The 27,950-nt window shown below is 39.7% G+C and overlaps 1 protein-coding gene across 1 annotated transcript in view; it reads left to right on the top strand.

Annotated features, from left to right (window-relative positions):
• The window catches only part of LOC124555880, a 244,877-nt gene that overhangs the window by 152,906 nt on the left and 64,021 nt on the right, over positions 1-27,950 (top strand). The window contains exon 21 of the mRNA XM_047129941.1: positions 20,031-20,176. Coding sequence (XP_046985897.1) covers positions 20,031-20,176 — 146 coding nt within the window. The remainder of the gene's footprint in view (positions 1-20,030; positions 20,177-27,950) is intronic.

Below are 27,950 nucleotides of genomic sequence, written 5' to 3'. Positions count from 1 at the left end.
CTCACCAGTGGTGGCAAACCTCTTTATGGAGAGACTTGAAGATGAGCCATTTGCACCGGCCTGGATCAACCGAAATGTTTCTTCACATATGTGGATGACACCTTTTTATTTGGTGCCAAGCCAAGAAAAAGATGCTTGTTTTCGTGGAACACCTGAACTCATACCACCCTAACATAAAATTCACAGTGGAAATGGAGAATGATGGGAAACTCCTATTCTTAGATGTTCTAATCAAGAGGAAGGCAGATGGCACTTTCGATCATAATATTTACAGAAAACCACCTCACATGATCTGTACCTGCAAGTCAGTACCTGTCAGAACACCTTGAGTCAGTGTTCCACAGAAACGTACATTCTTCTACAGACATTCAAAAGGCTCTGTGCCTTGCTTCTCCGCCAGGGATTGGTTGAAGTACAAGAAAAGCAAAGGAGGTCGCTTTTTTGCCGTATGTCGGATCAAATATAATGTCTAGAGTGTTTTCTGCCCACCAAGCAAGATTGAGGCTCGTCATTAGGAATGTAAAGGGTGATCTGGGCACACAGAAACCGTACATTTACCACATACTGTGTCAATGTGGTGTGTCATATATTGACCAAACCACCAGGACGATTGACACCGGGTGTAAGGAGCACCAACGACCCACCAGACTCAAAAGGCTTTCAAGTCATCTATAGTAAAACATTTTTTGGATCTAAATCGTTTGATGAATTACGGTGATCTCAAGATACAGACACAGATACCCAGATACTGTGATAGCGTTATTTAAGAATCCAACTAAATAAAGATCACAGAGAATCTGATCAACTGTGACGATGGGATATTAGGTTAGCTCCACCTGGACTCCGGCACTTGATCTCCCAAAAGACACAATGGAGGCAACATCCAAACTCTGGGGTAAGTAGCTTTGGAAATGGTGACAGAGCAAATAACCCAGCACAGCTAACACTAGGTACACAAGCAGTGGTACTTCAGACCGCAAATGAAGTACCTGAGGATGGTCGTTCCAAGAACGAGTGGCAATTTGAACACCAGCGGCCAGAAAATAATCCGACAGCCAGCCCTAGGAGGCACCTGAAGTGCCCAGCTACAGTAATAGGACAGCATATTTAAGAGGAAAGCTTAAATGATGTATTCAATGCCCAGTACAACTTGTAGGTGAAATAGAACATGAGATGACAAAATTATTAACTGACAAGGGCTAAAAAGTATGTGCACAGCAGTTGCAACAGCTATGTCTAGAAAATACTAAGGTTACTGGTACTGACTGGTACATATCTCAGACGGAGTGTGTGGCACAGCATGGATTGATGATGGAGCACCTAGCCCCACATAGGCATAAATACTAGACCAGTTCGAGATTGGATTCAACCTCAGCACCTGATGACGACTGGAAATTATGCGATCAAAATATTGTGCAAGTAAAACGTGAATTAGTAGCAGAAAAACAGTTGTCCATGTTGACAGCTTTTAATGCATTTACTGCATGTTCAATGTACTGAGCATTATATGTAAGGAATAACAGCACTGAGACCTGCTAATTAAGGAAGGCAGGATTGGGTTACGATTGTGGACAGGGCCCGGATCAATTACTATTGGTTTGCTTTGCAATTTTGCTCATTTATTTTAATAAATAATTTTTGAAAACAAGCCGATGAGGTCGCAGTCAGAATTTTAAAGCAAGTAACCACAATCACAGCTGAAGGCCTTTTAACGCCGACGGTGGCGCAGTGGTTAGCACACTGGACTCGCATTCGGGAGGACGACGGTTCAATCCCGTCTCCGGCCATCCTGATTTAGGTTTTCCGTGATTTCCCTAAATCGTTTCAGGCAAATGCCGGGATGGTTCCTTTGAAAGGGCACGGCCGATTTCCTTCCCAATCCTTCCCTAACCCGAGCTTGCGCTCCGTCTCTAATGACCTCGTTGTCGACGGGACGTTAAACACTAACCACCACCACCACCACCACCACCACCACCACCACCTTTTAACGCCAAAATGGCAATTATAAAAAAATTTAATAGATATACTGTCAAATGGCAAATAGCATCGCAAAAGTTAAAAAAAAAAAAAGAAGAAACAGATCACCAAGCAGGTGAGACAAATGATGGTAACTTAATAATACAATAATAAAATAAAACACAAGGGCCAGTGACAGACGGTGCTCCAGGGATCGACCTCTGAGTAGGTCACACCCAAAATACTTTCACGAGGGAAGAGAAAGGCAGCCAAGAATTGCATTCAGATCACAAGATGGTAACTCGGACTAGTGGCAGTCTAACGAGAAACTAATGATAATCTTGGTGAGGCTACCTGACATCCAACAAAACGAATGCAAGATGTCAAATTACACCAAAGTCGGAACTGGCAGTCTGGGCTCTGCCCGCAGAATACTGTGTTTAGAGCGCCCAGAACAAGAAGGAATGACTACCACTAAGGTAGAAGAACACCAACCAACTTACAATCAAGAAGCTGTTAAACTTACATGCCTCACCGGACAGCGGCAGCAAGGCGAGGAAATGTACACTGCCGTTACATACACGAACCCCCAGTGTAGGTAACTGGGGCATTAGCGGCCAGAGGACCGCGGGTTCAACTCAACAATGTAAGCAGCTGAAAATAGTAAATAGTAATTAGAAGGTTAGGAAGGCTAATCAGATCTGCCTTCCCCAAGTACTCCACTCGCTGCTTTTTGCCTCGGTGACACTATGAGCAGCAACACGAACCCAAGTCACTGGAGAATCGTTAAACGTCACAGTGGTGGAGGTTTCTTTACGTGAATTGCAATGCACTCAAATTAAACATGCAGGATCCAGTTTCGACGAGGTCGTGCACCCTTGTGACCACTGCCCTTCGATCCGGCAGTCCATACATGCCGCCAGCGGTCCCGGCGTGTTGTCGCTCTGTGTGGACCTCGCTGCTCCTGTGTCCCCAACTGAACTCTACACTCACACCACACGGAAGAAGCTAGGTTGCCTCAAAGATAGGGCAACAGAACTACTTATCAATAAGTGCCACTGTTGCCACTAGCAGACAGGCAATGCTTAGGAAACTGAGTGGCGCCAGTGATCAGGAAAACAAGCAACGCAACCAGCCAACTAAATGATATGGTCTGGCAGAAACCTACACACGGCACCAACGCAAGCTGCAGCACGGCTCAAGCACATTGACATATTTTATACTATCTGGCCACAAAAAAGCTAGGGAATAAGTAACAAATTTTTCAAGTTTAGAATGTTTTATCCATTCCAATATTTGAATATTGAACAGGCAAATTTTACTTCCCTATTTCATTGCTCTGATCAATCTACTACATCTACACTGGCCTCCAGTGTTAGTGGTCTCATCCATTGAAATCCAAATGTTTTCATGTTTCAATGCTCCCCAGATATGATGAATAACTTCGTTAAAACACTCAGGCACACTTTTTTTTTTTTTTTTTTAATTTATTAAGGGTAGATTAGTAAGGCACTCTTTTATTAGTGTGTTTTTCTAAGAAAGGTTTAAGACAAACATTATTTAATTTCCACAGAGGAATGTTTGTCCTTATAAATGCTGTGCGTAGTTCCTTGGCAAATGTGTCAGTTGAACTTCTGTCGACATCGATCTGTTCCCTAAATGATGTACTTACAAATTTTGAACATAAAGTGGATTTTCTGGCTGCATTTTGTCTATGCTTTGCTGTGCAGATGCTGTACTACATAGAACTTTTTGTCACAAGCAATACATCATCCACATGATAAACAAAATAATACTTGTCCATCCGCACTGACATTATCATTCCCAGAATCTGTATCATATTTATGCAACACAGATGATTGTGGTAGTTTCACTGGTGGCATAATGAAGCAAAGTATTATTCACCCCATATACTTGATTTGAACTGTGATTGCAACTGCAAATAATTGCATGCCACACATCTGGAAGATGTGATCTTAAGTCATACCTGAGATGATTCAGTATCACGCTGTAAAGAAGGCGAACCCCAACTTCTGTTGCAGCATGGCTAAACAATTTGACCCTGCAACAAAATCATACAACTACAGTCAGTAGTAGTCAGTTAAAGAAAATAAAGTAAGTAGAACTTTAAATACCGTACTTTATAATTTAGTGATAAAATATTGTTCGATTATGAATAGGAATTTTTATTTTACCTAGAAAAAAAGGAAAATATACATTTAAATTTTAATAAATATGCATGCAAAATAAATTTTCCCCAAGATATGCAATTGCGTGTGCTTCGAAACTTCACCAGTGACGACGTAAATGTGAAGAACACTGCTAATGCATACATTAAGGCTATTCAGAAACTGTATGTATCTTGCATACAACTCTGGGTTATAGTGATTAAATAGATGTACCCAGTACATTAAGTGACCCAAACAAATCAGGAAGCCCTTCTTTTCTCACAAAAGCATTGAAAGGTTTGTACATTTAGGTACTAGAGCATATTGAAATACACAGAAATGAGCAAGCTTATAGCATACCAAATTGACTTGTTGTGCATATACACTTATCTCCCATTTGCTGTTAACCCAGTGTTTGAAATGTATGATTGGGTTACTGGGAGGAACAGTGACTAGAAGTGAGCTACAGCAATCTGCAGTCTGCATAACTAATTAAACGGCTGTGACATTCCTTGGTTTGTTGCCAGAATGTGTAAAACTATCACTTTCACTTCTCTTCACATGGCACATTGCCCTCTGGTATAAGGCTATTGTAAAACAGTGAGAAGCTGCCCTAAGATTGTGTTAGTTACATAGTATGTGTTATAGAACGTCACATTTGGGTTAGTGCAGCTATATATTATGATGAGGGCAGCTGTAAATTTAATTGGAGATCTGTCAAAAGTATTAGCCAATAACGAGATGATAGTGATGTAAATTTTGAAACTCTGTTAACAAAACGATTTTATTGTATTTAGAGAATGGATTTTATTTTCTGGTTCTGTAGGAACCCCCCCTCCATCTGCTGTGTGTTGTGTTGTCCTCACGTGTGCCTCTGCGTGCCTGCCTTTTTCTTAATACCCTGATGTTGAGTTCCTGGTCATCATGTGTCACCAAAAATTATTTGTATACAGTAATCACAGTTGTTAGTATTATTCAGGAAACTATACATAACAATGGTCTTTTATAAGAAGTAAGGTGTACCGGTGACAGAACTGAGATATTCAAGTCTAATATAAAAAGTATTCCCCTGGTTATCATTTGAGTGAAACATTTAAAAATTTGAGGAAGTGTGGACCTGGGACCAGGACTATCTGGCTATTTTGGCTGGTGTAGCAAGGGATGTGAAATATGGGTCTCAAAGTCATTGTTATATGTTTGGTGTACCTTGATACAAAAGAAATGACTGGGTAAAGGAACTATTTGTCATATCATAGTTTTGTGTATCTATTTTTCAATCTGGAGCTGTGTCTTTACACTGTGACAAGTTGAATCAAGATTGATCATTTCAGTGGCAGTGAAAACAAGCAGTTTACTACAGACACATTTGTGTGCTCCATCATAAAATGTTGTGTACTATATTTGGCACAAAAGAATGAGGACTGAGTCTGAAAATTTGTTTACTTACCAAATGCATTCAGTTGGTAGTGGTCCATTGAAAATAGGAACCGTTTGAATCATATTTGCCTGTTATTTTTTGTGTGATTGTACAGGAGTTCCACTGTCTCCACCATCTGGTAGTAAACTGTTTGTCGTCTCTCACTGAGTTATCAATTTTGGTTGAACTTAATCACATTATATGGAGACAGTCAAGTATCAAAAAGCAAGTTCTACGCTAGTAGTCATAACAAATAATTATTCAGTAATGTAAGTAGTGCAGTTTAATGCATGTACAGAAATAACTAGTAAACAACTAATACTTAAGGACTACAATTACAAATTATTTAAATAAAAGAAACCTCACATGTTTTATTAGTAGAACACTTACAGGGTGTTTCAAAAATGACCGGTATATTTGAAACGGCAATAAAAACTAAACGAGCAGCGATAGAAATACACCGTTTGTTGCAATATGCTTGGGACAACAGTACATTTTCAGGCGAACAAACTTTCGAAAATACAGTAGTTACAATTTTCAACAACAGATGGCGCTGCAAGTGATGTGAAAGATATAGAAGACAACGCAGTCTGTGGGTGCGCCATTCTGTACGTCGTCTTTCTGCTGTAAGCGTGTGCTGTTCACAACGTGCAAGTGTGCTGTAGACAACATGGTTTATTCCTTAGAACAGAAGATTTTTCTGGTGTTGGAATTCCACCGCCTAGAACACAGTGTTGTTGCAACAAGACGAAGTTTTCAACGGAGGTTTAATGTAACCAAAGGACCGAAAAGCGATATAATAAAGGATCTGTTTGAAAAATTTCAACGGACTGGGAACGTGACGGATGAACGTGCTGGAAAGGTAGGGCAACCGCGTACGGCAACCACAGAGGGCAACGCGCAGCTAGTGCAGCAGGTGATCCAACAGCGGCCTCGGGTTTCCGTTCGCCGTGTTGCAGCTGCGGTCCAAATGACGCCAACGTCCACGTATCGTCTCATGCGCCAGAGTTTACACCTCTATCCATACAAAATTCAAACGCGGCAACCCCTCAGCGCTGCTACCATTGCTGCACGAGAGACATTCGCTAATGATATAGTGCACAGGATTGATGACGGCGATATGCATGTGGGCAGCATTTGGTTTACTGACGAAGCTTATTTTTACCTGGACGGCTTCGTCAATAAACAGAACTGGCGCATATGGGGAACCGAAAAGCCCCATGTTGCAGTCCCATCGTCCCTGCATCCTCAAAAAGTACTGGTCTGGGCCGGCATTTCTTCCAAAGGAATCATTGGCCCATTTTTCAGATCCGAAACGATTACTGCATCACGCTATCTGGACATTCTTCGTGAATTTGTGGCGGTACAAACTGCCTTAGACAACACTGTGAACACCTCGTGGTTTATGCAAGATGGTGCCCGGCCACATCGCACGGTCGACGTCTTTTAATTTCCTGAATGAATATTTCGATGATCGTGTGATTGCTTTGGGCTATCCAAAACATACAGGAGGCGGCGTGGATTGGCCTCCCTATTCGCCAGACATGAACCCCTGTGACTTCTTTCTGTGGGGACACTTGAAAGACCAGGTGTACCACCAGAATCCAGAAACAATTGAACAGCTGAAGCAGTACATCTCATCTGCATGTGAAGCCATTCCGCCAGACACGTTGTCAAAGGTTTCGGGTAATTTCATTCAGAGACTACGCCATATTATTGCTACGCATGGTGGATATGTGGAAAATATCGTACTATAGAGTTTCCCAGACCGCAGCACCATCTGTTGTTGAAAATTGCAACTACTGTAATTTCGAAAGTTTGTCTGCCTGAAAATGTACTGTTGTCCCAAGCATATTGCAACAAACGGTGTATTTCTATCGCTGCTCGTTTAGTTTTTATTGCCGTTTCAAATATACCGGTCATTTTTGAAACACCCTGTAGAAAGTGCAACAAGTTTTCTAAAGAGACTACCTGCAGGACACTTGTCTGACCTCTTCTGGACCACTGTTGTGTAGTATGTGACTCACATGTGATATGATTGATGGAGCACCCTGAAATAGTTCAAAGAAGGGCATCTTGTTTTGTATTATCGTGAAATAGGGGAGTGTGTGTAATGGATATGATACACAAGTTGGGCTGGCAGTCCTTAAAACAAAGTTTTCTTTCTTTTTCTTTTATCTTTTTTTTTCGGTATGTTGTCGAGAAATTCTAATCACCAACTTTCACCTCCAAATGCAAAAATATTTTGTTTACACTCACCTTCATACATAGAAATGATCATCATAATAAAATAAGAAAAATCAGATTTAAGAGTTAGTTCCCAAGGGGTATTAGACACTATAATGGTAAAGAAACAGCTTGAAGGTGGTTCGATGAACACACTGCCAGGCTCATAATGAGAATTGCATAGTAGTTATGTAGAGGTAAGTATTAACTGCAGCAGAAGCACAGAACTTTATCTCTGTTATATTACATGTGCGAGGTCTGTTCAAAAAATTTCAGAACATTTGTAATTTCTTGCCAATGATGAGTTGAAGCAAAATGTGGTTGGTATCCCTGCACATGCCTGTGTTAAATATGTAACTACCAGAAGTTTCAGTGTTGTATGTCTGTTAGTTATTGTTCATTGCTGTATTGAATAGAATGTTGTGTTGTACAGTTTGCGAATTTTGAGATGGCAGAGCTAGAGGAGCATAGTGGCTGCATTAAATTTTGCGTGAAACTCAGAAAACTGTTACAAAGACACACCACATGATGCAGGAAGCCTATGGTGATAAGTGCTTAAGATTAGATTAGATTAATTATTCATTCCATAGATCCATAAAAGAGGGAATCCTCCTGGGTGTGAAACATGTCAGATAAACGCATTACAAAACTGTAATTAGAAAAACTTGAGTTTCATTAATTTTAATGATCCTCAGTCAATAAACAGTAAAATTATGTACATGAATTAAATTTAAACTTCTAATATTTACAGGTTTAATACTTACATCTGCTTTCATTAAATCCATCATTCAGACATTTGCTAGTTTCTTGACTATTACAACCAAGTATTGTCAAAAACTGAAATAAATTTTTCAGTGATCCTCAGTTAAGAACAGTCAGATTATGTACAAGATTTAAAATTAAACTTCCACTATTTACAGGCTTAAGACTTACATCTGCTTTCCATACATCCATCATTCACACAGTAGGTAGTTACTTGGCTGTTACAACCAAGTATTGTCAAAAATTAAAGTATAATAAATTTTCATTAAAATGGTCTACTGCACTTGTTGAGAAACTCATGGATGGAATAGGAGGAGTTGGCCACCAAAAATTCTTTTAAATTATGTTTAAATTGTGCCTTGTCTGAAACTAAACTCTTAATGGTTGCTGGTAACTTATTGAAAATATGCTTTGAAAATATTCTGTACTTGGTGTTACAAATGTTTCACATGGTTTAAAAATGGGCAGACAGAAGTTAAAGATGACCCTCATTCAGAACACCCTTTGATGTCTACTGACGATGCTCATGTCAGTAACGTCAGTGAAATTGTGCATGCCTGTTGAAGACTGACTGTCCGAGAGATTGCAGAAGAACGTGGATCGTGTGATGAAATTCTGACGCAACATATTGGAATACATCGTGTTGCCACCAAGTTCATCCCATGCCTCATGAGTCAAGACCAGAAAAACCTTTACCTCACAATCTGTGAAGAGCCTTTGGATTGCCCAAATGGGAACGAGATGTTCCGTAAGAGAATCATAACTGGTGATGGGTCGTGGTTCTATAGTTATGATGTTGAGGCCAAGGTTCAATCTTCACAAAGGTGGTGAGACAATTCATGGCTCTTGCATCACAATGACACACCCACACATTCATCCCTGTTGGTGTGTGACTATTGAACAAAAAACAAAATCACTGTGCTGCCTCATCCTCTGTACTCTCCAGGCCTGGCCTCTGTGGACTTTATTTTTGTTATTTTTTTTATCTTTGTAATTTTTTTATTTCCAACATTGACAACACCGTTGAGAGGACAAAGGCTTACAACTATAGATGAGATAAAAGAGAATTCGCAGATGGTGTGTTGTGCAATACAGCAAGCACCGTGCTAAGACTCTTTCCGGGAGTGGAAATCGCATTGGGAGCAGAGTATCAATTGTAGAGGAGAGTATTTTGAAGGAGACCAGGCACAATAAGTAAAAGGTAAGCTTAGAAAACTTTTATGGACAAAATTCAGGAATTTTTTGAACAGGCCTTGTGTACGTAATGAAATTTGACAGCTAGTTATGGAAGATGGCCGTTTGAATGGTGCTAACAAAGAGACAGTCAAGAACTTTACACATGTACAGAGCTCTTGCATGCCTGCATATCTCTCTCACCCAACTGCAAGCTTCTCTCACCACCCTGCCATGTTGTCTAAATGGGAAGATTCGGAAACTGCGAATGTGCTGCCTTAGATGTTAATGCAGCCGCATAAGGAACAGTGAATAGCTCGCACACGCATGTTGTATACGCTCCAGGAAATCCAGGAAAAACCCGGTAATATTTTCAACCGGGAGACAACTGTGAGAAACCCAGGAATTTTTTAGAATTCCAGGAATTTCTTGTTTTTAGTTTTCAGTTAAATTTTTGTAGTTTTGTTTGCTAAGAACTGACACTCCAACAAAGAATTTTACTTTAGTCAGTCCGCTACTGCAGTATAATACTGCAGAAATAAAACATGAAAGGGGGGGGTGGGGACTTTTACTTTTTACAGCAACAAAACAGTGCACACACAAGCGTCTGCCCACAGCAAAATGTGTCACAGGCTTTAGGATGAAGACTATGCAATACTTCATAACAACAAACTGTTTCCAGTGGGCATGACGTCACAATGGCTTTCATTAGGTTTGTTTAAGCAGTTGCCAGCGGGCTTATGCGCATGCACAGTTGAGTCGCATATGACAAGTACCTTCTCCTGCTTCTGGCTACTTGAAGTGCAACTTTTAGCTGTATCCAAGGTAACTACACACGAACTGTATCAGCAGTAGCAACAAGCAGACAGATGCCACCCGGCCAAGCTGCCAGATTCGTGCATTCGCAGAGCAGTCTTAGTTGTAGTGGAATGAGGGGTAGTCTCCATGTGAATTGTGTTTACATTTAGTGATTTTGCTGTTTATTTTTGATTTACAGCTCTCAAGTCAAATGAAAACAAAACAGATTTTTGTGGCCGGGAGCTATAAAGTGAATTAAAATACATTCACATAATTATTAGTTTCTGTTTTCTGATTTTATTTCATTTCCAGGTTTTTGGCAGTCTGGCATTAATTGCTTTGCAGAACAACGAAGTTATTTTTGCCGAATTGCTAAAAAGATTTGGTTTTAATTAATCTTTTCTGCAGAGGCAGTCAATTTATTTGAAACACTATTATCTAGTGTCAACTGTTGGCGGAATTTCAAGTGCACGTTGTTATCTTTTGGGACGTATGGCATCATGCCATAATAAATAACTAAACATGAGAATATAATACTGCACCCCGAAAACCACACTGGAAAGTTTAATATCAGCTTGGGGCCCACCTCTTGATGAATCTGGACATAAGAATGCGCTCTTTAAGCTGAATTATGCAATTTAGTATGGTTTACAAAATTCTGATGCTCTTGGAGTATCCTCTGATGTCCATTCTCTGGGTCTCTCTGACAACTGCTGAAACGAATTCTAATAAGTTGTGGGAAAATATTGTGATTTGTGGTGTGAAAAGTGTTACTTTCAAAGTACATTTCATTTTACGCAGTAAAAGTTATGTTACATGTGCGAACATGCTTTGAATTTCTTAAATCACAGAGCGTTTGATTCTCATTTATAGCTTAACACTCTGAGGGCCAGCCATTTAGCAGAATTTTAGGCCCAGAAGTCCAGACATTTATGTCATTACTTAAAATTTTACTGTCACATTTATGTGATGTATCGAAGTGTAAAACATGCAAAAAAGACAAATATTATAAGCGAAAGCTTGATTTTTTCTTGTAGCTGCACTATGTACATTAATTTAAACCATTAACTTTTCCTATTTGTGTGTTCGAGCTACTTAACAATGATGTTGCTATAGGCTGACATCATCACATGTCCTATGCTCTGCTTCACTACATTTACATGCGACACATCTTCCGAAAGACAAAATTGTTTTTCACTGTTGTGTGTGCATGTTAAGGTCTGAAGCACATTTGCTAGACCAGTTGACTGCAGCACCTGGAAAACAGCAGTTATAGTTTATGATTTAGTCAGCACAGTCGTTACTCGTCTTCAGTTAGACAAGGGGTAAATAGCTTCAGTCTAATATTTCTACTTATCCTTCACTGTACAAAAAGCCACTCTGTCAGTATTAGCCGAAGTTTTTAAAAACAAGACGAAACCTGACAGCCTAAGCCCGTTTCAATACTGGCTGCATTTACATGGGAGCGAAAATTGATTGTGGAATTGGAAAACTGGCAACCAGAAGCAGATTTCCATAATCAATTTTGAAGTGTTTGCATGACTGCCCAGAAGCGGTATTGGGAGATTGGTTTACAAAATCCGGTTTTGGGAGCCCCATGTAAACAGGATGATTATCTGCTATCATTGACTGGTGACTGGTGACATGAGCTATGATTGGCTTACAAAAGCACACTGTGATTTCGATTTCAATGCTTTGGAAACTAAAATTCTGTTTTTGATGGAATTCGACTACACACCTTCGTAATACAAAAAAATGCAGCGTACATGTTGCCGCAAATCAAAGATCTTTTCAAAATGCCTTTTTTTCTGGGGTTCGTTTCCTAAAGTGGCAGGAGGTTCTACGCTGGTATATAAAACCTTAACCATTCAAAGGATTGATAAGTTTTAAAATTTGGAGGGAGTATACTGTCACTGAACATGGAAGAAGTGTATTTTTGCCTGGGAGAAAGTGTATTTTTTAACCAGGAAGCCTGGGAAAAATTTGGGGAACTTTTTTTTCCCTTGTCTTTGTGTACACCCTGACACAGCATGGTTTCAAATTTCTTATTTCTTGACAACACAGATCACAAAAAAGAAATTTTCAGTATTATTTAATTACTTTTGATTCAATGAAGGGACAATAAAATTTTATCTGCTACAAACTGTCTACATATGGAAGACATAGACAGTTTCGCAGATTTTCTTCACTCAAGTTGTCATGTAATCGTGACTTATTTAATCTCGTAATTGAAAAAAGCCTTTCACACACACATTTTGCTCAAAACATTTATGTCATGTTTACAACCTAATTATATAGATGTGGAAATTCTTCTTGAAGAAAACTTTGTAGAACACCTGTACAATTTTAATGAAAAAAAAAATCTTTTAAAGTTGAATTACATTGCAGAATGATCAATTTCACGTGCAAATGCACAGGGGCATTTTGAACAGGAATGACAAACAGTCCCAAAAACAGATGTTAGACAGACTGGTGGTGTCCTGAAAAGTTTTAAAACTGTCCTTGTAATTTGTCATAATTCACATTTTCTTTAACACCTGTGGGCTTTCAGAAACAATAGTGGTTTTTGTCAGAAGCAGTCTTTTCCACAATGTGATTTTCTTTTTAAATACATCCCCTTTCCCATTATATGAGAAACAAGTTCCTTCTCATCTTATATTGCGCTACTAAGGGCAGTATGCAGTCAAGTCCATTTGAAATGAGGTCTGCAACCCATTCCAGATCTTGTAATTTTGGTTCCTACTTTAATTGTTCTTTTTTCAGAACTTCAAAAATAGTGGATCTTAAATTGAAAAACCATTCCTGGCACGCTTCCTGGTGTAACCAATATCTTAAACAGTACTACATAATGTCTCCGTGATCTTTATTCAGTTTCATGAAAAGCTGTTGAAACTGAAGTCGTAATAATTTGTGTGCTTCAGAACTACTTGTACCACCAATTTCATCATGCCTGCGAATGTAGCACAAAGAGCTCCTTGATATGCATAACCATGAATCCCTTACGAATCATTTGTTAATAGCTTTATTTTGTTGCCATTTCACCATGAGTTAAATTTTCAAATTCCTTGTTCATGTTTTATAACAGTTCTGTAGCAAATTTGTGCTGTGTGTCGATTATGGGAATGCATAGTATAGATTAAGTCTCATCATCCTTCTCTTCAGAAATGAAGTGTGATTTCCAGTTACTTTTAAAGGTTTGTGATGATGAATTACTAGACTGACTCTTTTTGTCAGTCCGTCACTGGAACTGTAAACTAATTTTATACAATGAACAAATAGTGTACAATAAATGGCACTGACTCTATGATTGGTGCGAACTGAAGCAAGTTGTGCCAAACAAATAATGCCACACAAGATATCGGAAGAAACATTGCCACATTGCACTGCTAAATGAATGTACCAGGTAGTTCCAAGAGCGGCGGTGCAGAAGCTGAAACATTCAGTGGTGTGCTAAGGCACACTGAGCTCTGGACAGCTGTTAGCAGGTGAGGCAGCTAAAAATAATGAAGCTGATTGAACCCCCCCTCCCCTCCTCACCTCTTGGGTATCATTGACTGGTGTGGAGTACGTCTTGGTCTCAGAAGCAGATGAAGGCAGGATACTCTGAGTGAGTTTCTTGGCCCTGTTTTGCCATGGCAAAGGACCATTTCTGGTCACTTAGATGATCAAGGTGCCTCAGCAGTGGGCTGTGGCAAGTGATAATTCCACTTACCATTGTGGCGGCCTGAGTTCTTCCACCATACTGTGTCAAAACAATATTCCAGTCCTGGTAGCAGGTTTCCACAAGCACCTGTCTTAAATGCGTGGTTACGGGTTGCGCAGTCTGTGTTGGTGCAAAAATGACGTTACTTTCACCAGCAAGTAGTGGTTGCTCTTAAGACTGTATACAACATGTATGCTTTATGACAATCAGTGCTAAACCTTGTGCTCCATTTTGTGCTGGACTGGACGAGAAGTGCATTAGGCAACAGTGGTATCAGGTGGCAAGAAGTTGTTTGTCTTACGTACCGTAAATTATAATTAAGATGGTAGATGACTGCTGTATTTTTGCACACACCCTTGAGTGTCATACTTTCACCTGTAGTCTTTAGTGGAATTAATGTTGTGCTTTGATGGTAACCCCATTGTTATCTCTGGACAAATAATATTTTGCACTAGTATTCCCACTCAGTGCGATGGTCTTTTTCAGAGAACTACAACCTGTGAACTGTTGAAACGTGAAGACGTTTACTTCGCCATTGACTGTTTAAACTGACAAATTATATTTACTTTGCATAGTTTTTTCAGTCTTGTGACTTAAAGAAAGTTATGCGTTACTGTTTTTAGAATCCTTATGTTTTCTACAATTTCCTTTAACAAGACTGAAATTTTCTTTTCCCTTACCGTGGGACATTAAACATTAATGGAAATATATCTATTTTACCCCAGCAGTATTGTGTATCATTTGGTGCGGTTTATTTATTCTTTTTCTTTATGTCTCATAAGGAACTTTATCTGCAGTAGTGTTATTTTTTTCTCATTTACTCTTCTTGAGAAACATACAAAATAAAAATGAATACTAGAAAGCAAATAGTGTGCATAGCACACGAACAATCATGGGGCACATTCATAAATGACAGAACACAACTTACACGGTAGACATCAATGTCCATTCAAAGTCATGAAAGCTTTGAACCAAGAAGGAAGAGGCACTGCACTGAAAATTGTACCTAATGAACAATGGATAAATCATTACATGGTATTACGGGGTCCCCATAGGACTGAAAATTACACTGAAGGAATGATACGATTAATCCAATTACTATGGAGGAACTACAAGAAGCTTTGAAATGTATGGAAAACAGGAAAGCCTCCATAATGCATGAAATAAATGCCAAATTACTTGAATATAGAGGCATATCATTAGCTAAACGTCTTTCAATGTTAGTAGGTGAATCCTGGAGGATTTGCAAGATCCCAGGCCATTGATATATGGCAGAAGTAATCTCTCTCTTCCAGAAATTGAAATCCGATGACTATTAAAACTGTCATGACATCAGTCTCTTAGAAACTGGCTTACAAAGTATGTTCAAAGATGTTATAACGTCAAGTTGAACAAATATATTTCTAGGACGACACAATACATGTAAGTCGCAGATCAAGTAAACAAAGTAAGATGTGTGTACACTGTCACAGTCAAATCAGCACTCAGTCCAAGTCTAGCGGCCGCTGGCTGGCTGCCCGCTTAGGTGGCGCGGCTGCTGTACGACTGGCAGACAGCGCCGCATGTAGAGGACGCGTGTAACTGCGTGGCGGCACTTTGAAAGATCGGCGAGTCACAACACTTTTCCCCCCTTTGAATTTTTTGCACTGGTCTTGATAGAGGTGGCCTGTAGATTGCTAACGTCCATAGGTGGTGTTTGACTGACCGTAAAGTCTCGAGGAGGAGGCTTCCCGTACGGACTGAAGTGTCCCCGATGATAACGGGTTGAGATGACTGGAGACATGGGGGTCGAATCTGCTGGGGCCCCGTGCCCCAATCTACCTGTTGTGGCAAGTCCGGTTGTTATAACAGGAGACATGGGCGATGTGTCGGCGTCCGTAGGAGGAGGCGAGTAGAGTTGCTCTGACAGATGATGGTCATCTGGTTCCTGCATGGGCATGTCTCCTGGTGGCGTCAGTTCTTGTGCTGGCACCGACATGATGGTGAGAGGGCTGCGTTGTGAATAATGAGAGATTCCAAGATCCCGAGCGTTGGGTAGAGCCGGAGGTGGTGTAGCGGCATTCGGAACAGGCGTTGCCGGCACACGAGGTCGAAGCTGATCTGAATGACGCACTGCGACACCTGTGTCCGTCTGGATTTCATACAGGCGTCGGCCACGATGTCGTAAGATGTGGCCAGGACTCCATTTTGGCCGCCTGCCATATCCCCGTACCCATACAAGGTCGCCGGCGGTGAACCGGCCAAGCGAAGGCATCCGCGGCCGTGAAGTGGAAGGCCGCAGAAGATGAAGTAGCGTGCGGGGCTGTCGGCCATGTAAGAGCTCAGCTGGGCTGTGGTCGCCCATGGGGGTGAAACGGTAAGAAGCCAGAAAGTGAAGAAGCGCATCATCAGCAGCAGAAGAAGTCAGGACTTCCTCATCTGAGCCTTAAATGTGCGGACCAGTCGTTCAGCCTCACCGTTTGACTGTGGATGGAACGGAGGGGCCGTGAGATGCATGGTGCCATGATGGGCACAATAATCCGCAAAATCGGAAGAAATCGGAAGAGGCAGATTGCGGACCATTATCAGTAACAAGAGTAGAGGGAAGGCCTTCCAAAGAGAAAATGCGAGCTAGAGCATTGGTGGTTGACGCGGTGGTAGGCGTCGTGCAACGGACAATGAAAGGAAAGTTAGAGTAGGCGTCAATAACGAGAAGCCAATAAGTACCTCAAAAAGGTCCCGCAAAGTCAGCATGAATACGCTCCCAGGGCTTCTCAGCAAAGGCCATGGTGACAAAGAGGACTTCGGGGCGGCGGCCTGTGACGCAGAAGGGCCGCAAGCAGCGACCATGTGTGCGATTTGAGAGTCGTTGCCGGGCCAGTACACATGATGGCGCGCCAGAGATTTTGTGTGAGAGACACCCCAGTGCCCTTGGTGAAGGAGGCACAAGACTGAAGCACGCAAAGACTCAGGTACCACAACACGCGGCGAAGCATTGTCAGTGGAAAGGAGGATAGCATCATCCCTAGGTGCGAGGCGGTAACGCAAAACGGTGTAGTTCCGCTATGGATCAGAAGTCTTAGCGGACGGATGATCTGGCCAACCCTTCTGAATACAGCGTAAAACACGAGAGAGGGTAGGATCAGAACCCGTAGCAGCCGCCAACCGGTCCCCGGTGACGGGGAACCCATCCACAACCCGCTGCTCGGCTGCCACATCAGGACCCATGGGAAGGCGAGACAGTGCATCAGCATTCGCATGTTGAGCCGTCGGCCGGAAATGTATCTCATAATTGAAACGTAAAGAGCCCAACGCAGCGTTGTCGGGAAGCGATGTTGATGGATGAAACAAGGAAACAAGTGGTTTGTGGTCCGTAACAAGATGAAATTTGGATCCATAGAGAAAAACACCAAACTTATGTAGAGCATAAATAATGGCCAAAGCTTCGTCTAGAGTTGGATTTGCCAACGGAAGGGCACGTTGCCTAACTTCTTTGTTGGGTGCCGACCGGATAATAGCATCCCGTACCATGGAATCGGCGTAGGATTCTTTGTGAACGTCAGTAACAAATTGACACTTTTGACTGAGTTCAGCAGCCCAAGCGCGATAGGATTGATTTGGTTGTTTTTGACAACGATAGAAGGCAACATGAGAGGCTACCACATGCGTATGCTTTTGAAAATATATGGACAGAAGTGAGCACATTTCAGCAAAGGACAAAGACGCAGGATCTTTCAAAGGAGCCTATTGCGACAACCGATACATTTGAGGTGAAATCCACGAAAGGAACAGAGACTTACATGTTTGGTCGTCCACGACATGAAATGCCAAGAAGTGCTGTCGAAGACATTTTTCGTAATCAGACCATTCTTCTGCTGTCTCGTCATAAGGAGGAAAAGGAGGTAGAGACAACGACGAGAGACGCCCCGCATTGGAAGCCGCGACGAAATCACGAATCACAGATGTGAGAAGCATTTGCTGTTCAATGAGACCTTGCAATAGTTGCTCTAAAGTAGCCTGTGAGTCAACGATGAAAAAATAAAATTCACTACCTCGTCGCCAATTGTTATAATGTCAAGTTGAACAAATATATTTCTAGGACGACACAATACATGTAAGTCACGGATCAAGTAAACAAAGTAAGACGTGTGTACACTGTCACAGTTAAATCAGCACTCAGTCCAAGTCTAGCGGCCGCTGGCTGCCTGGCCGCTTAGGTGGCGCGGCTGCTGTATGGCTGGCAGACAACGCTGCATGTAGAGGACGCGCGTATCTGCGCGGCTGCACTTTGAAAGATCAGCGAGTCACAACAAAAGATTATCAATAACTACATAAAAAATATTGTAGAAGCTATCATTTCTTAGGAACAAAATGGGTTTAGATCAGGTCGTTCATGCGTGGATAATGTGTCTGGAAGGGCATTAAAATGGCCAAAACCTTTATAACAATGCCAACCCCATAGGGAAATGGAAAAAATCAAGGGAGAAGGAGATTTTTTGTTAATGGAAATGTAAACAAAGAAATTAGGATAGTTAGGATAGAGACTTAAGAATACAGCACTGTGCTTCTGTTTGCAGGTGATATTGTTATTCTTCAAAAAAATGATGATTACCACCAGAGATCAGTATACAATCTGAACAAAATATGCAAGGAATCTTTTTCTAGTAATACAACAAAAATAATAGCATTCTTAGGAAAATATTCACTTAGATCAAAAATTGTTTTAGATATTTCAGTTGTAGGCCAAGTCCCTTGGATCTCAACTTCCAACTTGTCCGTGGTACAATTAGAAGAATTCTGGACCATAAAAGTGCAAAAAGAGACCACCATGAAAATCTGTAAAATGATGGCATAGAAGCCGAATGGGAAAAGAAATATTGGAAGCCCATAGAAAAGATGGAAATGATTTTATTTGTGAGTTTGGAACAGGCAATAGCCTAATCCTTGGAAGGAAGACAGTGACGATCTTACAAATCCATACATCAGCACTGGTAACTGTTTCTGAAAATATTTTAAAACTTTCCATGAATCCAGGCAAATATGCGTATCACAGTTTACTGTGTTGTTGTATTATGTTCTCAGGCTTCGTATGAGAATCATAGTAGTGAACCCAAAATTCAGGAAATATTCATTAGCTTGTGTAGCATTTCAGGCATGTATTTTACTTCAATTTCAAGCTAGTAAATCAGTATTACAATTTGTGACTGTTCAGAATTTCATTTTCCAATGCAGAGCTTGTACACAGCTCATAGTCAGAGTTGTAGATTCTTTTCAATGTGTGACATATATGTGAACTTTCCAGGCAGGTTAAAGCTGTGATATATGGACATGTGAACCTAGAAATGTGCTTTCATGTGCAAAGTCTTTAAAGTTTACAGATGTGGGTTCAAGAAAATAATTTTAATGTGTCTAGAAAATTTTTACATTGCATACATTGATGGAAAAAAATCTCTGATTTCGAACAAAATGTGATACACAGTTTTAATAAAAATGTTTTTGTGTGGTGAACGCAATGAACAGGACTTCATGTGACATGACCATTTAAAAATTAACAAAGTGATTTGACTCAAGTTATTTACAGTACATGACTGGTTTAGTCCATGGTGTAATTTTGCCTCACTATTTAAGTTGCATTACATATATATTGTACCATTCAACTTACTTTTTGATCTCAGATTATTTTTCATTGATATCAAGTAAATCAGTTATTCCTTCTTACCCATCAAGTGACTGTTTTACAGAGTATGTATTAAATACATGAAATCTGTTTTTGTTACTCTAAAGGTTATTGTGTGGGCTGCCACCCAGAAGTGAACATCTATTAACACTATATGTGATTCTCTTACAGATTCTACACTTGCTACCAAGTACGTGAAAGATAATGAAAAAAAGTATCTGAATAAATATCCTATGGAATTTGGAGGAAGACTTGGTACTTTGTTGCTGATTTTGTTCCTGCCTTTATATGTCTTGAGTTTGTTTAGTTTTAATTTGGTAAGTACTACATATAAATGTAGTGAGCAGTATATTCTCTCTTATCAGAAGTCATCTTCCCTTGATCTATGTGCTGTTGTACAGCATAAGACATAAAGATAAATGCTCTGAAACCTTTGGTTACAGAAACTGAATCCTTAAAAGTCCTGTTTTGCAGCTAACAGTTTGAAAAAGACATAGTTAAAGATCACACTGCTAATACTCTATGGTTATGTTAATGAATCTTAATTTCTTCTCCTACAAGGTGGCAGCTCTGCAGGACTCATCAGTTTTTTATTTTTTATTTTAATGCATAATTGAGCTATTCGTTAGCAAAATCAACTCTTTAACTGTGAACTTTGAATGCAACTTATTAAATATAATGAAAGGCTTGATGTTGAAATGTAAATTTGATAGCTGGTCGAAGAGGCTGAGCGGTTCTAGGCGCTACAGTCTGGAACCGCGCGACCGCTACGGTCGCAGGTTCGAATCCTGCCTTGGGCATGGATATGTGTGTTGTCCTTAGGTTAGTTAGGTTTAAGTAGTTCTAAGTTCTAGGGGTCTGATGACCTCAGCAGTTAAGTCGCATAGTACTCAGAGCCATTTTGTAAATTTGTAATTATTGTTTCTTTGTCGATCAGTCAAGGAAATTTCATGAATTTCAGTTCAATGCCATACAACAAAAGTCTGCCTGCATACCATATGGAAATGCCGACTTAATATGGGGTACAAAAGTGTCTATGTCACGAGCACAAAGGTTAATTTGGTATGAGAAAACTGCCATTTGCAGTTTGAAGTGTGGAAAAAGGTTATTTGTACTTATTGGTAAAAGTGTGTCATAAGTCATTTTTGGGGGGTGGGGTGGACAATAAATAGGTCACACTTGCCAACAGAAATTGTGCTATTCTCATAGAGATAATATTTGCATGGAAATGAATTGGATCCCAAATATATCACCCTCATTATTTTCCACCTCCCTCTCATTCAGGGATTTGCTGGTAGATCATATGCACTTCGTTCATCTACAGCACCCTACAGGTGACAAATGCACCACACCATTAGTTCTGAAATGAATCAGTGTGGTTTGATTGGCTTGATAAAGACTTCTTGCTTGATTCTCAAGATCATTGGGCCTCAGTGATGTTGAGCCACACTTCTTGGAATACTGCCTTGTGTTCATACTGGATCATTTTCTCTTAGTTGTGAGTTGAAGGGTGATGGTGATGGATGATTGTGGTTTCCTGCTATTTCCACTGTGTAATGGTGTTTGTGTCACAAAGTGTCTCCATTGTCATCAAAGTAAAATGGGGACAGCATATTGCTAGGGACTTGTGCTGTTGCCAGTTTATGTTGCTTAATTACTATGTGCATAATTTGCTAATTTCCAATGAGAACTTAATTTCAGATGCTAATAGTTAATTTCAGATGCTAATAGTTAATTTCCTCATAATGACAGTCAGGTGATATCTGTTTAACAGATTCCGCAGAAATTGGTCTACTGTGTAATATCATTAATGTAATCTGTGGTGAAGAGAAAGCTAAGTTTTGAGGCCTGGGGAGTACCATTACATATTATTTTACTGTTAGACCGCAAACTCAAAATCATGGTATCATATGTTTGAAGAGTCTTTTTGTACCATGCTCATAATTTGTTAATTGTGTATATAGAATATGCATCAGTATGTTTGTGATATTGTGTCATTTCAGTTGGGATAAGAGTTATCCATGGCTTATTGGAAACATGGTTACTATTTGTATGGAGTTGTCTAAAAGCTGTTAATTTTGTGGAAGGTAAAATACACAAACTCTAAATAATTTTTTTCCCGTTTTGAAGTGAACATTCATATGTGATAACAGGCCCAAAGATTTCTTTGAAGGTGGAGGTGCCATTTGTTAAAGCATTGTTCTCATTCCTCTTTTAATTCTATGCTTTGATTATTTTCTTTTCTAATCTACAGTGGTGTGCAAAATTTAAGGAGAAAAGTAACTTTCACATGCTGTATCACTGCCAAGTAACATAGCTTGATGAAGCTTGGGCTGTACATAGAAAGAACTGACATTTGATAGTACCCAATGAGACGAACAGAAATGACAATTTTATTCAAGAGAATAATTACGCTGAAGTCAATGCGAGTTATGTACTGTGTAGAGTGTACCATTCCTCCACCAGCATGGTTGACAACTGCTGGATGGTTATTGATGCCAGTGGACATGATGCAATGCATCATCCCACTTTTGCTCAATGTTATTTAAGTTCAGGAGGAGGGAGGCCAGGCCAGTACATTTGCCACGAATATCCTCTCATTCACCTGCACAGTTTGATGTGATAGCTCATTGTCATCCATTAAAATGAAGTCATAGATGAATGCACCTATGAAAAGAAGTACATGGGGAAGAAGTACAGTGTCACAATGAAGTTTACTGGTGAGTATACCATGTTCAAAGATATGGAGGTCAGTACACTCATGTAACATTTCCCTCCACCACACCATAACATCTGGACCACCACAACAATCGTGCTCGACAGTGTTCCTGGGTGCATTACATGCCCTCATATGACAAGAGTTGAGAATACGTAATGCACCCAGGAAAACTGTCAAACATGATCATTTTGGTGGTCCAGGTGTTACAGTATGGGGAGACATAAGGTTCCACAAGCATACTGATGTTCAAATCTTTGAACGTGGTACACCTACAGAGCTGTGTTATTGTGACACTGTACACCTTTCCCACATGCATCTTTCCAGGCTACATTTCATCCGGAATTCCATTTTTATCAATGACAATGTGCGACCACATCGAACTGTGCAGGTGGAAGAGAGGATATTCGGTGAATGGACTGGACTGCCTGTTCCCCCCGACTTAAATCCCATGGAGCACTTGTAGAATGTGTTTGGCATACATATTGCAGCATGTCCACATGCACCAATGACCATTGAGCAATTGTCAACTTTCCTACCACAAGAATTCCCTCCCAGCTTTGTGCCCAGCATACGAGCATGTTACAGAGCATGCAGTGCCATCCTGCATCTATTGGTGAAGAATGATTTGTACAGTGAAAATCTTCTTTCAGCATCGTATGATGTCTCAGATACATGTGAAACGTACCACAGCTCTTCTTTGGCAAATTCCTCTTCAATATTTGTTTCTTCACCAGAAAGGCTTTTAAAAATTTGACTCAATGTTTTGTAACCAGATGTATTTTTTCCCTTAGCGCCTGATTCAGTTTCACAAACACAAGTTTTGCAACTCCAGTTGTTTCTGACAGCATTTGTCTATCAGAAAAAGTGAATGTTCCAAGGAATTATTTTGGGCTTCCAACTGCTTAAAATATGAGGTATTTTGGAGAAACGATTATGAATGCAGTGTGTCTTTTCTAGGATGCCATTTTTAGTAAAACATTCTTGGACTGTGGCAGAACTGACTGTACCTTCCACATTTAGGAAATTCAATACACTTTTCGCTTCACTGAAGTGTTGCATTTTATAAGACACAACATGTAACCATGTTCCTCACTGAGTTAAAACTGGCCGAGGAGGTACAGCCAAATTTGCAAGGAGGTCACAAAATTTTTGAATTCTAATTGGTGACGTGACAAACACTGCCTTCACACTAGAAACAAGAAGATCCACATCATTATACTGGCTTCTGATGATTTCAGCAATACAATGTAAACTGTAAGCAAGGCACATCAGGTGAACTAATTTAGGGTAAAGAATTTTTAATCTGGTTCCCACTTTAATGATATACAGAGCAACATCACTGACAAATAACAGTACACTATCACATCATGTCATTGAAAAATCTGGCAACAGTAGGGTGATTTACTTGGTTGAGAATTTGTATATTAAGAAGTGACCTGCTCCCTGTTTTCATAGCACCAACTACAGCACTATGCATGAACTGTCCCAATGCATCTGTGGTTTCGTCAGTGTGTTTTTGTGATTTATCATATTTTGAATATTACAAATCACTTCTTGAAAACATTGTGCTATATCGTTTTTGCACTATGTAAATTTGTCTGATACTCTCCTATTTATGTATTTTTAGAAAAATACATGAAGTTTCACATTATTCGGTTTCCACAACTGAATGTCGGAACCCACTAATGCTAAGCCCAAGTCTTTGAAAAATATGTCACTATAACTCGATTGTTCACCAACATTGTTTTTGATCAGTTGCTGGTTTAACTTAGATTTTCATCTTAACCCTCCCCTCAGGTCACCTGATATTAATTTGCTGCACAATGTCATATTTGTTCTTTCTAGATACACTCTTTTCCTGCAGAAAACATATTAAGACACTGTCGTCGTCACTGAAAATATTTCTTCCAGACGTGTTTACATATTTGCGTAAGAATGCTGATTGAAAGGTTTTTGTGAATGGCATTCCCTACTTATAACAGCAAGCAATCGTGCACACTGAAACCAATGAGTGTTGCATGACACACTGCAGCTTGGAACTCAGGGATTCACCACATGTGCCATTCTCATCATGTCAATACAGTAACTGACTGATGAAGTGATGACTCATCTACCTAATTGCAGCATGTTCTTTCTCCTTGCAGTGTTATTTCACATCATCCTAGCTGTACCTGAGAATTTCTTTCTTGCATATTTGACTGAAGTTAATTTTTATAAACCGTTAAAAAAGATAATCACTGATTGATAAATGATTGCTAGGAGTCATATAAGCATTTTAAAAATGACAGTTTTCAGTGAAATATGCTCTTTTTATTAAAAATGATAAAATAAATAAGCAGAAACATTTAATTGCAAAATAAGCAGAAAAAGCCCAGACAGACATAGTTAAAACTGCTTATCTAAGTGTGTCTTATGAAGTATAGCCTTTCTGCTTATTCCTCAAAGTGTGGAAAAAAATGATGTGTTTTACTTAGAAATCTGGGCTTTAGTGAGGTACACTCCATTAAGAAGTATGTCCAGCCCTTTGTAATGTCCAGACAACCATCATAAATCACAATGACTTCAGGATAATTATTGTCTTTGAATAAAAGCGTCATTCCTGTTCATCTCGTTGCATGTTTCATTCTGTTACCTTCTGTGCTACGCTATAGCAGTTCTTTCTGTGGTCCAAGTTTCATCAAGCTAGTTTATTTGGTAGCGACACATAATGTGAAAGTGACTTTCATCCTTAAGTTCTGCCCATCAATCCACTTAGACAAGACTTGTCTTTTAATTATGCCAAAAAGATGCAGTGCCCCAGCAACAATACAGAAAAGATGACGTTTTATTTGGGCATGATGCTGTAACTTAATGTTATAAATTTCTCAGTCTAGTGTTCATGTTCATGGAGCATCAATAGTGCCCATAAATTAATATAAAAGGATTGAGATGTAAGCTGGCAAAGTTTTTATTGGTTTACTTTGACTTGTTTCCCAAGTTTTCTTGGCTAAATAGAATTTGTCTTGGAAAAACTTGAACTTGGTTGATTTATAAAGTTGTTGCAGATCCTGTATATTCTGCAAGAGTCAAATCAGGCTGGTTGAACATGTAAGACTACAATTATTTCCTCTCTCTGTGTTAATAAATCATCAAATTCTTTAACGAGGAAACAGCAAATAAAATGTCTCATCAGATTTATATAGAATTCATTCAGTTTGTTACATTTTTCATGAGTAATTCCTTGAATTCTTACAGAACCTAAGAAGAAATGATGATTGACAATTCTTTCTGCAGGAGGTGTGGTAACTTTTGCAATATCTAAAGATGTTTCACTCATAATAATGATCCTTTGTCATTTGGATGTAACAGTTAATGGCAAGATTCATATTATTGGTTAAAAAATTGGGGTATTGTCAGGAATCAGAGAGATAAATTATTATTTTTTATGGAGACTTTCTTCAATACAGAAGTTTCTCTCCAACATAACAATACGCTTACAAATTATTATAATGAGTATTGCACAAGTGCTGGACACACTTTCTTCAAGATGTTCCTCCATCTCCTTCAATCTTATGTATCCCCTTCTGCCCATTCAAACAACAAATGCTCTTGCACATCTCTTGCAATATAGCATTGGGAAAGTATTCGCACAGAGATTAAAGGCTGTAGATCGCTCCAGAGGTGACCTGGTTTGTAACTAATTAAGCTTGTAGTATGAATTAAAAATTTAATTGTAGTTATATCAAATAATCTAGCTCACTTGTTTGTTAAGTATTGCTTGAGGTAGTTGCTTTTTGGTTAGGTTTTATGAAATTAGATAGAAAATGGCAGTCTCTGGTATTAGAGACAGCAAAGTGGAAATGTGAGGAGGTGAAAGTAATGAACATAGTTACTTTAGCATTAGAAATCTTTAGAACACTGTTCATAATATAATAAGTAGAATTGTGTGGAACTAACACAGTTCATTTTATTATCTGGGTAACAGATGGTAATGTATGACTGTATTGATAGATACGTGGCACTATTCTACAGCCAAGGTAATGAAACTACCACTACCAGTAGTAGTAGTATGTACGTACAATGGTCTTGAGGCTTCAGTTTTTGCTTATGGTGCAGCTATGAACTCTCTCGTACACACTTGAAACTACTGAAAACATTGGAATGTGTCTGAGAAAACTGTATAGGTCAGGCTGTTCAAACTGTTCTCCGTGAGCATGAGTGTTTGCAAGTGCCAAGTCATATGATCATGTTGGCAACAACCCAAATCCCTGACTGCCTTCAAGTGAGCTGTTTGTATACCCTTCCCTACCTCTCCCCTGGCTGCCCGTGGGCAAGCTCTTGACCTGTAACTGCCTGGTGTAGGTTGTACACTGCTGTTAGTGGAAAATGCAGTATTCATTGTTAATTGTCTCAGGGAAATAAAATGTAATCCCTAGATCACTTCTGGCACAAAACACACTCAAAATTCAGTAGTGCGCAAAATCTCATCACAAAAATAATTTTTTAAATGGTATTACAGCAGCTGTAGGAAGAGGAATAAAGAATTGTTTCTGTTGCAGGTAATGCAAAACTGTTTATGCTTGTGAACCTGCAGCCATGGATTAGTGGCATTGCTATACTTCTAGGGTGACACAGGGCTGTGTATTGGAATACCTACCGGAACATTGAAGTGAGATATCCATCGATATTTATCAGGCAGACTTGCAAACAACACCCTGTGGCACTCCAGACCGGATATTGTGTTGAGCTACTATTATTCCATTGAATGCAAGTCCTTTGTTGTTCAAAATTAAATCATGCGGGAGAGGTACAGTGGGAAAACAGCAAAGGAGCTGCTACTCCAGGAGACAGTGTTGAACATAATATCTGGCAGAAGCTTCAGTCAGCATTTCGCATGAAGCTTGCTTGTTACTGGTGATCTTAGCAGCTGTTTGGGAAGGGGGTGCTGGTAACTCGTGACCAGATTACAAGAGCTCATAACTGAGGTGACTCAAGCAAACTCATAGTGGAAGGGAAATGAGAGTAGTGTCATAATAACTTATCTGCAGTGAAAACTGCATGCATGATAAGTACACATTTAATGAATACATTATTTCATCATCATAACAGTATCATCTTTGAATTTTCTTCCCCTCTTGCTTACAGACATCATAGAGTCAGAAAATAGCCACACTTTTTGTTCGTTTAGCATGTGACTAGCAGCCAAATTTTTGTCTTCTGTACTCATACTCAATTTATAAAGTACTTTCATGTCTATTAAGTGGAGGAAATTATTTTCTTTAGCTTAATATGGGACTGAGGTAACTTAAATAAGACAGTAAGCATCAGTTTTTATTTTTGTAGCTCACCACTGCTCACTAACTATAACAGAAGTGAAAGTGAACTTAGGTGCT

The sequence above is a fragment of the Schistocerca americana genome, chromosome X, assembly GCF_021461395.2.
Source record: "Schistocerca americana isolate TAMUIC-IGC-003095 chromosome X, iqSchAmer2.1, whole genome shotgun sequence".
In the NCBI taxonomy this organism is placed as follows: domain Eukaryota; kingdom Metazoa; phylum Arthropoda; class Insecta; order Orthoptera; family Acrididae; genus Schistocerca; species Schistocerca americana.
The sequence above is the reverse complement of the archived record's forward strand: the minus strand, read 5'-3'. Positions and strand labels throughout refer to the sequence as shown.